Source organism: Grampus griseus (assembly GCF_964374135.1).
Source record: "Grampus griseus genome assembly, chromosome: 19".
Lineage (NCBI taxonomy): Eukaryota > Metazoa > Chordata > Mammalia > Artiodactyla > Delphinidae > Grampus > Grampus griseus.
Genome location: NC_139013.1, coordinates 58523976 through 58538530, shown reverse-complemented (window position 1 = coordinate 58538530; position 14555 = coordinate 58523976). Strand labels below are relative to the sequence as shown.

Here is a 14555-nt window from a genome sequence, read left to right as displayed (position 1 = left end):
GCTAGGCCCCCTCCCGGGACCTGGTGAGTCGCAGGGAGCCCGTAGCCTGGGGTCGGCGGCTGTGAGAGATGGGCGGGGGTTGGGTGAGAGTGGCCATCCCATGGGCAGAGCCCTGGGGAGTCCACGTGTGACTCAGGCCCGAAGGGCTTCCTGTGGCTGCTGAGGTCAGGACGGAAGCCGGAGGCTCCGGTGGGAGATGTTGGGACCAGGGTCGCGGCTCACGGACTGAGCTGGCATTAGGAGAGACAGGGAGAGCTGAGCACAGGAACGCGGCCTGGGACCAGTGCCCGCCAGCTGTCCGCGCCATCCACAGCAGCACCACTGACAAGTCCGCACTGGGAGTCGGGCCCCTTCCTCGCCACAGTCCTGACTCTCTGGGCCTCATGGTCACCTCTGTTCTCGGCAGCCTCTCCCTCTCACACGTCACAGCCCGCCATGGGCAGGCAGAGGCTGAGTTGGAAACCGGACATGCTTCACTCTGGCTCTGAGGTTCTTTTAGGCGGGAACAGTGAATAATTTGCCATCATGCAGATGAACGAGAGCCTTACGCAATCACACGGGGAACACCCACCTCGCACCTCCTCACTTCATTCCCTTGGTTCTGACCGTGGCTCTGGACACGCTGGGAAAGCAAGCCCTTACGTGCAGAGCCTGCGTGTTCATGTGTTTTCTGAGTCTCTCATCAACGTGGAAAGAGCTCAGGCCAGACGGCCTGACTGGGGGCTCTTCCCGAGGGCTCGGAGGAGCCGGCCTGGCTGGGCCTGAGGCTGAGCGCCGAGCGGCCGTCGGGCTGGGAGGCCCTCAGTTCACGTTGTGCAGTTCACGCTCTTCTTCCACCTGTTGTTTTGCGTGGATCCCATTTCTGTGTTATAATCTGTTTTCTATTTTCAGATTTTGTACAGCGGCAATTTCTTATTCTTTGTGTAAGTTTTCTTCCCAGTCACGTGACATCTCGTACAGCTGTTTGTCTCCAGGCCTTATAAAAAAGGTGAGTCTTGTGGGTTCCTTTTTCTGCTCTCCTGTAAGTTCCAGTCTTGTACGGGTTTCTGGCCTGAAGCCTGTGTCGCCTCCATCCCGGCACCGGCCTCGTTCGTAGCAGACTTGTCTCCTGGCGCCACCCTGCCGTCTGCTTGGGTTGAACACTGCCTTTTCCTTCCATCTGAGTTAAGAGGAGGGGCTGGCAGGTGACAGCTACAGATGTCCCTCCTTATTTATGAAGTAGGCAAGTTAGAAGATTGCCGTTCATAGAAAGTGTGTCAGCATTTAAAGAAGCACCCTGCGCTTCCTCTGAAGACGGCCTGGGAAGCCGCGTGTTAGAATCCTCAGCGTCAAAGGCGGCGGTGCCGTCACAGCGGGAACCAGTGTTGCTGCGCCTGCAGAGCTTTAGGGCACGTCTCCCATGAGGTTCGAGCCTGGTTCAGAGTTCCAGGCTCCGCGTCGGGCTCCTGGGCGCTGCTGGGAGCTCCACCGCGTCAGGAGCAGCCTGGGGTCCAGGTGCCGACATTTTAAAGTGTGGGATAGAGATCCGGAGGAGCGGCCCAGAAGAGGAAGTCCTCGCCCTGTGTCCCAAGCTCCCCGAGGTCCCCTCGAGCAGCCTGTGGCTCTGTCAGCCTGAGGGTGGGGGTGCGACCTCCTAAGGCAAAGATGTGCGGCTCAGTGCATCACTGAGGGAGCATCTCCTGTAGCCAGGGAGCACACTTCTTAGAATGCCGGTGCCCGCGGGTCGCGCGTGACGGCCGTGCGCGGCTGCACGGCGTGGCAGCTCAGAGATGTGTGGTCAGGGCTGGCTGCCCACTGAGACCAGGGGCTCCTCGCTACCAGCCGGGCGCAGCCAGGCCCCTGCGTGTTTCCTCAGTCTCACAGCACACACGCCACTGTCTTTTTTCAGTTCCAGTTCATGGTGTTCAGATGGTTCTCAGAGGCCCGAGACCCTCCCTCTTGGGAAGACCCGGCCAGCTCTCCCTGGCGGCCCCTGTGCCTGCCCTCCGTGGACTGGCAGCGAGCCACTCTCTGCCTGTGGAAGCAGAGGACCTTGCGGGAACTGCTGAAGCAGGAGGGACTCCATGTAGGTCCCACTGTCCCTTCCGCTGCTTTGCTCCTCCACGCTCTGGGCTCCGTGGGCGCAGGACATGGGCGGCGGGCCTGACCCGACAGAAATCACTCCTGGGATCGTCAGATTTGACACATGCCTGCCAGGCCGTGAGCTGGGGCCGGGTGTCTCCAAGCACAGTCACCGGAAGCTTGGCCGCTCAGACAACGTGCCCATGTGACTGTTTCTGCCACCGCTTCATAACTTTTCATTTATTTCTTGGATGTTTGCCTGCTTGTTCTGGTCTTTAGAGAAGAAGTTGTGTCGTTTTCTTGTATATGTTTTTCCCCTCTTTTGTTGTTAATAACCAGTCCTACAAGAGTAGGTCTGACCATCTGCCTGATGCCAGGAGCAACGAGGCAGGAGCGGCCGTGCCTCGATCACTGTCTACGCACACGTCCCTGCCGGTGCCGCGCAGCCCCGGCGTTTACACACACTGCGTGTGGTGCACGCGTGTCCCTGAGACACGTTGTTACACGCAGTGGGAGGTTTTTTTGTTTTTGAATTCTGATGTCATTTATTGGCACAAAAATTATTCCGATACAGCATGGTGTCTAGACATGGCTACACTTTACATTCTGTGCATTTAGTTTATATTTCTCTTGCTCCTAATTCCCAACATGTACTAGACCTTCCTTCTCTGTGTCAGCGGTGTGAGGTTTTGAGGTTAGTCTGTGTTGACGCGTGGAGCTGTGACTGTTGGAAGCATGTTGTCACATCGAGTTTATCTTTTGGTCATTTGCACAGCTCAGTGAGCTAGAAAGTGATTGTTGTGCAGATGCTGCGGGCTGTCCAGGACCAGGCAGCGGCGTTGAGGACTGAGTTTAAATACCAGTTTGAACAGTTTTGGTTAGCTTCACGTTCAGAGTTAAATGACTGATTCTTCATCTGGGCTTGGTGCCAGCCTCCCAGTCTAACCCTGGGAGATGGCATAGGACGATATTTCTGACAGACACACAGGAGACCTCCAGCTAATATGAGATAGGGCAGCGTCACAGCCCCAACCTGTGGCTTCTGTGCTCTGTCCTTGCTGTGGTGGTCACTTGGTCCTTCTCTCTCAGTTGACTTACAGAGACTGGTTACAGCTGGAACTAGAAATTCAGCCTGAAGTTGATTCTCTTTCAGATACAGAAAGGTAAGTGTTTAAAGGATCTACCCTTTAAAGTGTTAATACAGTTTTCTACACTGTCTTAAGTCTAAGTTTTGTCATTGTATCCTCAGTGTAATGTTCAGTTTAACATAAGTGTATGAGTACAATTTTATTCATTCTTTTATTTGAGAAACATTTATTGACCGACAGTTTGCCAGACACTTCTAGAATGTTCTAGAAGCTGGGGATGCAGTGTGAACAAGACAGATGGGGCACACGAGGCACATACAGGGCTTCCCACTTGCACTCTGCCCCAACGCCCCTAAGCCGTTCTTCACAGGAACTGTGCAGAACCGGGCCCTGTGTGAGCCTGGGGGCGGGCAGGGTGATAAATAAGGTGGATTAGAGGGCACTGAAGACACCAGATGGGGCTTTGGGAGCTGGTGCCGGCGGGCAAGGATCAGAGAAGGCTGCGCCTGGGGAGGGCCACAGTGGGGAAGCCCTGGAGGGTCTCAGCTGGTGTCGGCCAGCCAGGGAAGCAGAGGGGAGGGTGGGCAGCGCCTTGCCGAGTGCTGGCTTTGAGGCGCGGCACCAGGGGTGAGCGAATCAGAGTCTGAGACCCATGTGAGTCCCGGGGCTGGTGACTGAGACCGCCAAGACGTCAGGTGTGCTATCCTGGCCTCGAGCAGGTGCTGAGGGGCCGTGGGTTTGGGGGTGGGTCAGGGGGTGCAGAAGCCAGAGGTGGCTGTCCTCAAGCCACCATACTTGGAGTGGTCAGAGACGTCCCTGAACACGGGGGTGCTGTGTCGTGGTGTCAGAATCTGACGGAACAAGTAGAATAAGGAAGGACAGTGATGGGCAATGGGAGGGATGACCCGCTTCCTTTCCCAGCTCAGTGGGCGCTTCCACCTTTCAGGTTTGTGCGCGGCCTGCCTCCTGTGCGCTTCCTTCCTTGCCAGGAGGGAAAGAAGGAACTAGTTTTCTGGCCTGCGGCTCCATAGGACCCCTTCTTAACTCACCCTCAGGTCACTGTGTGTTGATGGTGTGGGTCCTGTTCAGGGCCTCCTTCCGTCTCCTGATTGCAGTTCCAAACAGGCTTTGGCGGCTCGCTCCCTGCCCCTCGTGGTCACATGGGGAGGTCCTGCTTGGGTCCTGTTATTCCTGCAGGAACAGACTGCAGTGTTGGTGGCTGTCTGTGCTGTGGTTTCAGCACCACGGAGCCTGGTCCATGTGTGGATGCTTTGCTGGTGGGCCTGGGACGGTGCAGGCACCCGCTCCACCCCCAGCTCAGCAGCTGTGGACCTGCATGCAGTCCCCGTCACCCCTGGCTGAAGCAGACCCTGGCCCGTGCCTCCCTCAGCACAGACCCTGGCATTTGCATTGCAGGCAGGACTTCCACCAGTGGGCCATCTACCAGCACTTCCTCCCCGCGCCCTCTGCCACCGGGGGCTGCGATGGAGACCTGGAAGTCGCCTGTGCCACGCTTGTCGACGTGCTCATGGACTTCTGCCAAAGGTTAGGAATGTTAGTGCCCCGAAGAGTCTGTCTTTTGATTTTGGTAGCTCTAAGAACGTTTTTATTTCTCTCAGTCCAGTTTGTGTTATACAGAGCACAGTTGAACATATCCTGATCGCAAGTTTGGGTTTTCGAGATAAAGGCAAGCTTCCGGAATCAGCTTTCTCTCTGTGCCTAGATTTGCCAGTGGCAGTGACCTGGTCTTTCTGCTTTGTCTCCTGGTATCAGGGTTATTAGCAAATGTGATGAGAATAAAAGGTCAAGCAAGTGGTGGGCGCCAGTGTTGTCACCCACAGTGCAGGCAGCACTGGCGTGGACTGCCTGCCATGAAAGGCAGGCGTTCCTGGTACCAAGTGGGCTGTGCCAGGTGTGGCCTTCTGACGTGGCCTGTTTTTCTCATCGTCCTCGTGGTTGCTGTGTCGAGGTGGTACGTCGTGTTATCTCATTATGGTTTTGATTTGCTTTTCCCTGATGGCTTATGATGTTGAGCATCTTTTCACGTGCTGGTTGACCATTTGTGTTACCTTTTTTGGACAAATGTCTAATCAGATCCTTTGCCTACTTAAAATTGGGTTATTTGCTTATTGAGTCATAAGAGTTCTTTATATACTCTAGATACTTGGTCCTTACCAGATATATGAGTTGCAGATATTTTCTTTCATTCCATGAGTCATCGGTTCACTCCCTAGAAGGGGTACTTTGATGCACAAAAGTTTTAAATTTTGAAGAAGCCTTTTTCATCTATTTTTAGATTTAGCTCTTATTTTTAGGCCTTTGATCCATTCTGCATTAATTTTTTATATGGTGTGAGGTAGGGATCTGGCCCCATTCTTCTGTATGTGGATATCCAGTTGTCCCCTTTTGTTGAAGAGACTGCCCTTTCCCTGTTGAATGGTCTTGGAACTCCTGTGGAAAGTCCATTAGCCATACATGTGAGAGTTCACTCCTGGACTCCTGATTGTATTCTACTTACCTATATGTCTATCCTTGTGCCAGGACCACACCATTCTGATTACTATAGCTTTGTAGTAAGTTTTAAAATTGGAAAATGTGGGGATTTCTTGGTGGTCCAGTGGTTAGGACTCTGCACTTTCACTGCTAAGGGCCTGGGTTCAACCCCTGGTCGGGTAACAAGTTCCAACGAGCCATGTGCCATGGCCAAAAATAAATAAATTTTAAAAATTGGAAAATGTGAAATCCTCCAACTTTGTCCTTTTTCAGGATTTTTTTTGGCTATTCTGGGTCCCTTGCACTTCCACCTGAATTTTAGGATCAACTTATCACTTTCTGCAAAACGAGATGAGATTCTGATAATGACGGCATTGTATCTGTAGATCAGTTTGGGTAGCATTGCCATCTTCCTATCCATGAACATGGGGTGGCTTTCCATTTATTAAGGTCATCTTTAATATTTTCAACAATATCTTATAGTTTTTAGCACACAACTCTTGCATCTCCCTGATTAAATTTATTAAGTATTTTATTCTTTTTAGTACCATAGGCTCATTGCTTTAATTTCACTTATTTGCTCTGATGGTTTTTTATTGTGAATTCTTTAGGATTTTCTATATGAAAGGTCTTGAAATCTGCCAGTAGAGATGGTTTAACTTTTTCTTTTCCAATCTGGATGCCTTATATGTACTGATTTATTTATTTGCTGAATTGTCCTGGCCAGAACTTGACAGGGCAGTGTTGACTGGAAGTGGTATGAGCGGACAGTTGTCCTGGTCCTGATCTTAGGAGGACAGTTTTCATCATTAAGAACGGTGTGAACTGAGGGTTTTTCATAGATGCCCTTTGACAGGTTGAGGAAGGTCCCTTTTACTCCTAGTTTTTTTTTTGTTTTGTTTTTTGTTTTTTTTAAAATCATGAAAGGGTATAGCATTTAATTTAATGCTTTATCTGTGTGGTTTTTGGTTTTTATTCTACTCATATGTTTATTGCATTAATTGATTCTTGCATGTTGAGCCAACCTTGCATTCTTGGGATAAATCCCACTGGGTCGTGGCATGTAATTGTTTTGATGTGTTGCTTGAGTTGGTTGCTGGCTTTTTGCTGTTGTTGGCACACCGTGAGTGTCCTGCTGTCTCCGGGTACGTCCTGGCCCTGTGACCACAGGCCACTCTGGAGGCAGGAGGAGAAGCAGGCAGCCCAGCACAGTTAGGAGACACTTAGGAGGCTTTCACTGTGTTTTCATTTCAGTTCAAGGAGTTATGATCACTCAGAGAATTCTGATTTGGTTCTTGGTGGCTGCACAGGAAATCGTGATATTTTTTCCAGATTGCAGGTGAGTTAGAAGATGTAAAACTCAAGTGTGTCCACTGCATTTAAGCCACGTGCTATTAAGATATTTATTATGAATATCCAGTGAGTCCTAAGGAACCTGACCAGAACGAAAGCTTGAGTCACATACACAATGGCTTAGACCAGAGAGGCCACGTGCTCTGTGAACTCACCTCACTGTGAACATCACAGGAACACGGAAACGAAAACTGTAATATGGGAAGCATCTCCAGGCTTTAGGACGTTTAAAATTTGAGAACAGGAAGTAAAGATACTGACTTTGGCAGCAGCGTGGCTGCTACTCCTGTTCTCTGCTTTGTAACTCCTGGTGCTGCGTTGGGAGGTCAGGCTCTGAGGATTGACATAAATAACCCTCCACCTGGCCGAGGATCAGGAGTTTGCAGATGTCGGAGGCTGGGAGACTCTCCCGTCTCCCGGGTCACTTGGCAGCAAGGCAGGAGCACTTTTAGGAGAGTGCAGAAACCGTGTTTCTCACGTTGAAGTGAAAGGGGTGTTTCTGTCAGCATCCTGCTCTCCCCAGATCTCTTGAGCGTGAACTCTGGGGTCAGAGTGCAGAGCAAGGCCCCATCCTGCATCCTCGTCCACAGTGTGCACTGGGGGTCTGTAACTTTGGAAGAGTACATGCAATTCTGTATAATAGGATTCGGTGTTCCCGCTGTCACTCTTAAAAAAGTGCCTGACTTTAGAACATGTGGGGAATGAAAGAGAAATCATGGAGGATGTGGTCTGGAGCACTGGGAAAATGTACTTAAAAATGAGTAAAGCATCCCACAGAGAAAGGACCCGAGTCCCCCAAGCCCTCATCTTGACCTTTGTCCTCCACGTCCGTCATAACTGAACGTGGAAGAAGGTGACCTGTGAGGGCAGACACAGCGGGAGACGTGGGGTTGGGGTCACAGATGACGGGGTGATGATGAGACGGGTGCTCTGCATCTGGGGGGTGAGACAACACACGTGTGCCTGCAGGCTGTGTGCGCGCCTCACTTGTGTGATTCACCCTCAGGCTGTGCACACCCCCCACCTGCACAGGGGAGCAGGTGATAAACGGGTGAAGTGTCAGCCATGGGGAGTCTGGGGAAGGGTGTTCTTTGCACTGTTCTTTCTTCATTTTTGCAAAATCCTGCAGTTGTTCAGTCATTTCCAAGTGAAAAGGCTAGTTGCACTCACTCCGCTGGCCCCACCTCGGGGCCCTGCTGGGACTGAGAGGCCCCAGGGTTTCTGCCTCTGGCCGTGCTCTCTTCAGGAGATGGCTGCTGGCCTGGAGCAGGGCCCAGCGCGCCTCGGCCATGCTGCTCCCCGGGGCCACTTCCTCTTTGGAGTTTTCTGCAGACGCCTCCAGGCCCTGGCTCGAGGGTGGGACGTGGCCAGCCGCCTGCAGCGACAGCAGGAGCTGCTCATGTGCAAACGGTAACACGGCTGGTGCCCCAGGGTCTGTCTTCACTTTGGGGTCTCTTCCCACTAGTTGCTCGTCTCTGGCCCCCGCCCCAGCCTGGGACGGCATCTTCCCCGGGTCCCCTGGAGAGCAGGGTCTAGAGGTGTGAAAGCAACTGGGGGTGAAAGTTCTCCTCCTGGGCTTCAGAAACCCCTCAGTTCAAAGACCTCGTGTGGAATGTGCGCTCAGGGTCCTCACTGCATCACGGCTGAGCCGTGATGTCCTTCCCGGTCTCGTGAACTGGTTGGTTAACACGCTGCTCCCTGCCCTTGGTCATCGTGTAACATCACACCTGGTCTGGGGACACACAGTGAGTGTCCGTCGGCCCAGCAGGGCAACAGGCCGCAGACCAGGGCCAGTTCCGAGCGGGCTGGGAGGGTTGGCTGCGCTCCGAGCGTAGCTCTCGGGGTCACCGTCCATGCCTCCCTCCTCGCAGCATCCTCCTCGGCCTGCCCCCCTCCGTGCTTGTCGGCAGCCCCCGCTTGGAGCAGCTGGCCGCCCCCGACTGCGATGACTTCTTCCACTTGGTCAACTCGGAGCTGGTAGGCGCAGGGCAAGTGAGCTGGGCTGTGGGGTTGAGGGGCTACGTGGGCACCTCAGGCTGGCTCTGGAAAACTCACCAGCGCATCCGTGGTCACGTGGAGCCAACGCCTCAGTGCATGTCCTGCCTGCCCACGCCGGGTCTCTGAGGGTAGGACGTGGCGCTCGGAGCTGCGGGTGAGCCCTTCACCTGGCTCGGCACCGGCCTGCGAGGCTAGCGACCGGGCAGCCTCGTCCTCCGGAGCACGACTCCTTCACGGAACCTTCCGCAGGGTGACCAGCTTGGGCCCTGCATGTGCAGACCATCCTGCCCGCCTTGCCTCCCCTCCGTCGGTTTCTTTTGGGGGCACGGAAGCCAGATGGTGCCCCAGCTCTTGTCAGGGGCTCCAAAGGGTGACATCCCTGTGACCTGCACGTGGTCAGGGTCAGGGAGGTGCCGTGCATAAGTGCTCCCCTGCCCACTGCAGGGGAACGGCTTCTACACCAAAGATGGGTTCCCACTTTCTAGAAATGCACACGTGACTAGAGCTTGACCTGAGGTTCTGTTCATTTGTGTGGAACTTTAAAAGGTAACTGGGGAAGCAGCAGAAATGAGATTTTCTTTAAGTTCGTTCTAAAGGCCGTTTCCCTTCGAGCCTTGAGAACGGCCTGTGAAAGCAGCCAGGGAGGACACGGCAGGGACGGCACCTGGCCCGCCCGCCTGGGCCCACGGGGTTTGCACCACGGCTGGCGGGCACGGGGGTGGATGCGAAGCCACACGGAGCCAGCCCTCCGTGGACCGTGGCGGTACCATCCTGCCGCGTGTCCTTACGTGCTGGAGCCCCCAGCAGCTGCCCGCCCTGTCCTGCGCGTGCTTCCTCACTGGCCTCTACTGTTGTGCAGAGAAACTTCTCCCACGACGGCGCCCTGACCCACGACATCACGGCCCACTTCTTCAGGGTAATTTCCTTTCCCTCTGCCCCTCCAGCGTCGCTGCTCACTCAGACCCCAGGGCTGGGCCCTTGGTGCGTGGCAGCTCCCGGGGCCCTGGTCCGCGTGCAAACCCTGCGTGCGGGCGTGTCTCCCCGCAGGGGCTCCTCAACGCCTGTTTACGAAGCAGAGACCCCTCCCTGGCAGCCGACCTGACCCTGACTGCCTGCCAGACCCAGTGCCCCTTGCTTCTGACCTCTGCTCTGGTAGGCTCCCCATCTTTTCAGGGACGTTCCTGGACCTGGCGCAGCCGGGGTCCGCCCAGGGCTTCCTGGCAGCGTGATTCAGGGGAAGCTGCACCAGGAGCAGTTGGGACAGACCACAGGAGTTGGGGTGGGGCTCCTCGGGAGTCTCTGTGCCCGGAGCCGTTCACACTCCTACTTGCTCTGTGCTGACTGGAGCTGAGCGGGGACTGCTGCTCTGCTGGTCCGGCTGCCGCCCCAGCCCCTGCTGGCCCGGCCTTCTCGTGACGTTCCACGGGTGGGGCTCCCACGCGGGCTTTCTCACCCCTTCTCAGTTTTGTCGGGAGGGAGGACGCAGCGCATTCCTTGCTGGCTCCCTGGGCGGCTGTGGCCTCTGGCTCACGGCTCTGCAGCTCAGCAGGGCCGTCCAAGGACCGGGCCATCCTCTGTCCACATCCTGCATCCTCCGCGGATGAGGATGAGCACGCCTCACGGAGCTGCTTTGGACCTTAAATGAGACGCTGTCCTTGCGGTTATGAAGCACTTGATGAGCGGGAGACAGGCTCTGGGGGTGTCGGCCTGCGGGCAGACGTTGCCCACGCAGATCGCCAGCATCACCCGAGGCTTCCCGATCTTCTTGGTGAGGGGGGGGGACTGACCTGTCGGTGCCCGTTCTCTCCCATGAGCTGTGGTGGCCGCACCTGGAGCCCGAGCTTCACCGCCGCTGGAGGAGATGCTCTCAGAGCCCGCTGCCTGCAGAGCTGCGGAGGCTGCAGGAGGCCCGGCACTTTGCCGGGAGGTGAGTGCGGGCAGCGGGACCCACTCTGGGTTACGTGCATGGTGTCTCGGGAGCTGGAGGGGGCCCTGGGGAGGCTCTGTGAGGCCCACGTGTGGAAGGGGGAAGCAGAGCCGAGCGGACACGGTCCCGTCAGACTGGCATCCGGGGTCCACCTGCCCGTCTCCTCGCACATCCGAGTGGTGCTGTCCTCGGAGGTCACAGCAGGGATTGCTGGCCCCATCCAGCCTCCCTGCATCTTCCTTTGTGACCCGTTTTTATCCGAGGCACCTGTGTCCCCCCCACAAAGGGTCAGGGATGCTCGAAATCTCAGAAGACGAAGAAACCAAGTCTGCCCACTGAGTCTAATTCTGCAAAGAGCGGAGAACTTTCTTAAATCACTGCATTATATTCCATTTTTAACTTTCGGCCCAGTTTTAACCTTCTGGAGAACCGTGAACATCACAGTGCAGTCGGAGTGGGGGCTGAGTAGAAGGCGGGTGCAGACTCGGGGGGGAGGACTCCTTGCAAAGCTGAGGCTGCTGGGAACGGGTGCCCCCTCCAGGCATACCGCTTCCTGTGTCCGGGGCAGAGGGGCATGTTGACAGCCAAGGGCCAGCCTGTGGAGACCGGTTGGGAGGCCGGGGGGGGGGGGGTGCGCTTTGGGTTCTCGCTGTGACGGGCGGGGGGCTCTTGTGGTGACACACACCTCCGTCTGCGGCAGCGTCCTCTCCCCCCTTGCGGCACCCCCCACACCTGGCCCGGCCTGGCTCTGCGCGGCTGCCCTGCACTTTATGATTCGACGGGCCGGGAAGGAGAGCATCCGGCGGGAGCTGGGGCAGCTGGACGGCCAAGGAGAGGAGGTAAGAGTGAGATCCTTTCCCTGCGTGTCCTTTCCCAGCAGCCTCACTGGCTCTCAGGGTTCCGACCACACTGTGCTTTTCAAGGACAGACAAGAGTTTGGGGTGCTGGTAACTTTATTTGGAAGCAAAGACTTACTGGGTTTGTAGGTTTAGTAAGACTTAGGTTCTCAGGCTTGTTGATAAAAAGGGTACTTTACATCTCATTCTCAAGGGCTTTTATTCGGCCTGTTTATCAACGCAACCCCCGGGGTGGGGGGTCAGGGCTGGCTGTCAGCTGTCCAGCGGGACCTTCCTTCTCATAGCCTCCAGGCACCCGCACCCCAGTTAGCTGCTGGCAAAGACCAAGGGTGGACAGAGGGCTGCTCGGATGGCAGGCTGGTGGCCCCACTGGGAGCTGTGGGACCCCCCAGGGCCCCCTACCCAGAGCTGTGGCGTGCTCCCGTGTCTCCCCCAGCTGAACCCCTGGTTCTGTGAAAGCCAGGGTCCCGCAGTAGCTCAGGCCGTACCCACCTGCCTGAGAACAGTTGCTGAGCTGAGTTTTTGGTGATTATAATTTAAAGGAAGAAACTGCCAGGGAGAGTCTATTTTTAAGAGTTTTCAGGTGGTTTTTGCTGGAGGGATTTTAGCGGCTCCAGAGCCTCCAGGCCACTGTCACCTCCTCACACTCTGGCCTGGGGGATCAGCAGAGACAGGTCCCCAAGCAGTAATAGTTTATAACCCATTAAATTTTCTCTTTAAGAGTGACTGGAAACTTTTCTTTCTCTGGAGATCCACTTAAGAGAGATTTATAACCTAGGCCTGTAAATTGTTCCGTTAACGAGGAATGTGTTCTTTCCCCATTTAGAATTACTTTAAGGGAACGGAGCACAGGTAGTTCTATGTTGTCAGTGGACCTGTTTGTATTTGCAGCTGTTGGTTTTCCTGTTTTTTTTTTCCTTGATGGGCCTGCTCTCTTCACATCTGACCCCACAGGTAGGTCAGACCCTCTGCCGCCGTGGGCAGGGCAGCGAGCAGCTGGTACGACCCCCCGGGGCACTCGAAACCATGGGTCTCCCCGTCTCCCCCGAGACCTCCTGAGTTAGGGTCTCATGGTGGTGGTGGGGGTGGGTGCACCTGGGACCCTTGTGTCGAAGGCTTTCTCAGGAGAGAAAACCCCAGGCCGCTGGCCTGCCTCTTGGTGTCTTATGTCCAGAGGCCCCAGGTGGACACCTCTTCCTTGCGCACTTGTCAGCTTAGGGTCCTTCTCCTCCTCCTCCTGTGGGTAACAGGCCGCTGGCTCCCTGAAGCCCCTGGACGTCTGTGCCGAGGTCCTGGGGTGTCTGCAGAGGAAGAGGATTTCCTGGCTGCCGCTCTTTCAGTTGACGGAGACGGGTGAGAAATCCGGAGACCGACTGGCCGACCTGTGTCTGTCCTGGTTCCCAGCCCTCTGCCGGGAGCACAGGGGGCGGCAGGGTCAGACTGCGGCCCCGTTCTTTAGTCCTCTTCAGAAGCAACTTTCAGATGGTTAAACATGAGCCTCTCCTTGGGGCTCACTTTGAAAACTCATTTTTGCAAGTTTCTGTTCTTGGTTAAGTATGCAGACTCATTTAAGCAAAATAATTTAGTGGAGTATCGAGGATCCCAGGGACCCCGGCCCCCAAGCTCTACTCTGCAGCATGAGGACATCACCCCTGCGTCACCAGGCACACGACGCCCGTGAAGACCCTGACCCTGCAGGGAGGCACCTGCGTTGCTGACGGAGCCCCTCTGTGTTGCAGATGCCGGCCTGGGGCGCACCCTCCTCCGCCTGGCCCCCGACCACCAGGTCAGGCTGCTGCCGGTCGCCTTCTACAGGTAACCCCCGGGGCCTGCTGGTCAGGGGAGGGGCGGCGGGGCTCCCTTGAGATGGGAAAGGCTGCTCCTCTGCTGCCTGCACCGGCCTCAGTGAGGTCAGTGAGGGCCGGGTCACCTGACATCCGTCTCTGCTTTCAGCCTCCTGTCCTACTTTGACGAGGACGCCCTCCTCCAGGAAGACGCCTTCCTGCATGTTGCTGTTAACATGTACCTGAAGCTCGTGGGCCTCTTCGTGGCTGGGGAGACTGGTGCGGTTTGGACTCTGGCCCACAGTGGGGACCTCCAGGCCCAGGCAGGTGCAGGGCCAGGCCTGTCTCCAGACGGACCCGGGCGGCCAGCTCTTGGGGGCCTGTGCAGCCCCTCCTGGCGCAGCGTGCAGCTGTGGGCACCCTGACCGCGGCTCTGTCTTCTCTCCAGGGCGACCCCGTAAGCCTGATTACAAACGCTCGTCTTTTCCTGCTGCAGTCGATACCTCGGTGCCCGAAAAGGAGCTTCTCAGACGTGGCAGAGGTAATGCCCAGATGCTCGCCTTGCTGTCTGTCTTTAAGTCCCCATCACTGTTCACTGTGAGGGTGCTGAACGCCTTCGGGAAAACGAACATGCAGCGTCCAGCACTTGGCATCTCCCCGGGCCCTGGGTGTTTGTTTGGGGGCCATGGGCAGCAGCACGGGCCCAGCACACGGGCTTTCTTGCAGCTGCTGGGTGCGAGTGCGGACTGTGACCCGGAAGTGCGTGCCGCCCTCCTCAGCAGGCAGCAGGCCATGCTGGACCCTGACCTCTACCAGGAGCCCCGACTCTTCTGACAGGATCTGTGCAGGGCATAGCCCAACTCCTCGGTAAATAATTTATTACAAGCGTTAACGTGGAGCTCTCCGTTGCCCTGAAAAGTGGGTTACAAACCTCGACTGCATTAGTGGGGAAGAGGAATCATTTCTTTGAAGTCTGCCTCTGGCCCCAAGTCAC

At 55.9% G+C, this 14555-nt stretch overlaps 1 protein-coding gene across 1 annotated transcript in view; it reads left to right on the top strand.

The window, feature by feature from the left end:
• FANCA (FA complementation group A) overlaps window positions 1–14426 on the top strand; it is a gene marked incomplete at its 5' end in the record, with an annotated part of 49525 nt that extends 35099 nt beyond the window's left edge. Inside the window, 17 exons of the mRNA XM_082677848.1 lie at window positions 892–988; window positions 1889–2065; window positions 3151–3224; window positions 4566–4694; window positions 6897–6981; window positions 8242–8405; window positions 8867–8972; window positions 9853–9909; window positions 10041–10145; window positions 10808–10920; window positions 11621–11759; window positions 12669–12731; window positions 13028–13130; window positions 13517–13592; window positions 13731–13884; window positions 14010–14102; window positions 14288–14426. Coding sequence (XP_082533974.1) covers window positions 892–988; window positions 1889–2065; window positions 3151–3224; window positions 4566–4694; window positions 6897–6981; window positions 8242–8405; window positions 8867–8972; window positions 9853–9909; window positions 10041–10145; window positions 10808–10920; window positions 11621–11759; window positions 12669–12731; window positions 13028–13130; window positions 13517–13592; window positions 13731–13884; window positions 14010–14102; window positions 14288–14395 — 1843 coding nt within the window. The 3' untranslated portion in view covers window positions 14396–14426. The remainder of the gene's footprint in view (window positions 1–891; window positions 989–1888; window positions 2066–3150; window positions 3225–4565; window positions 4695–6896; window positions 6982–8241; window positions 8406–8866; window positions 8973–9852; window positions 9910–10040; window positions 10146–10807; window positions 10921–11620; window positions 11760–12668; window positions 12732–13027; window positions 13131–13516; window positions 13593–13730; window positions 13885–14009; window positions 14103–14287) is intronic.
• Between the last annotated feature and the right edge of the window lie 129 nt (window positions 14427–14555).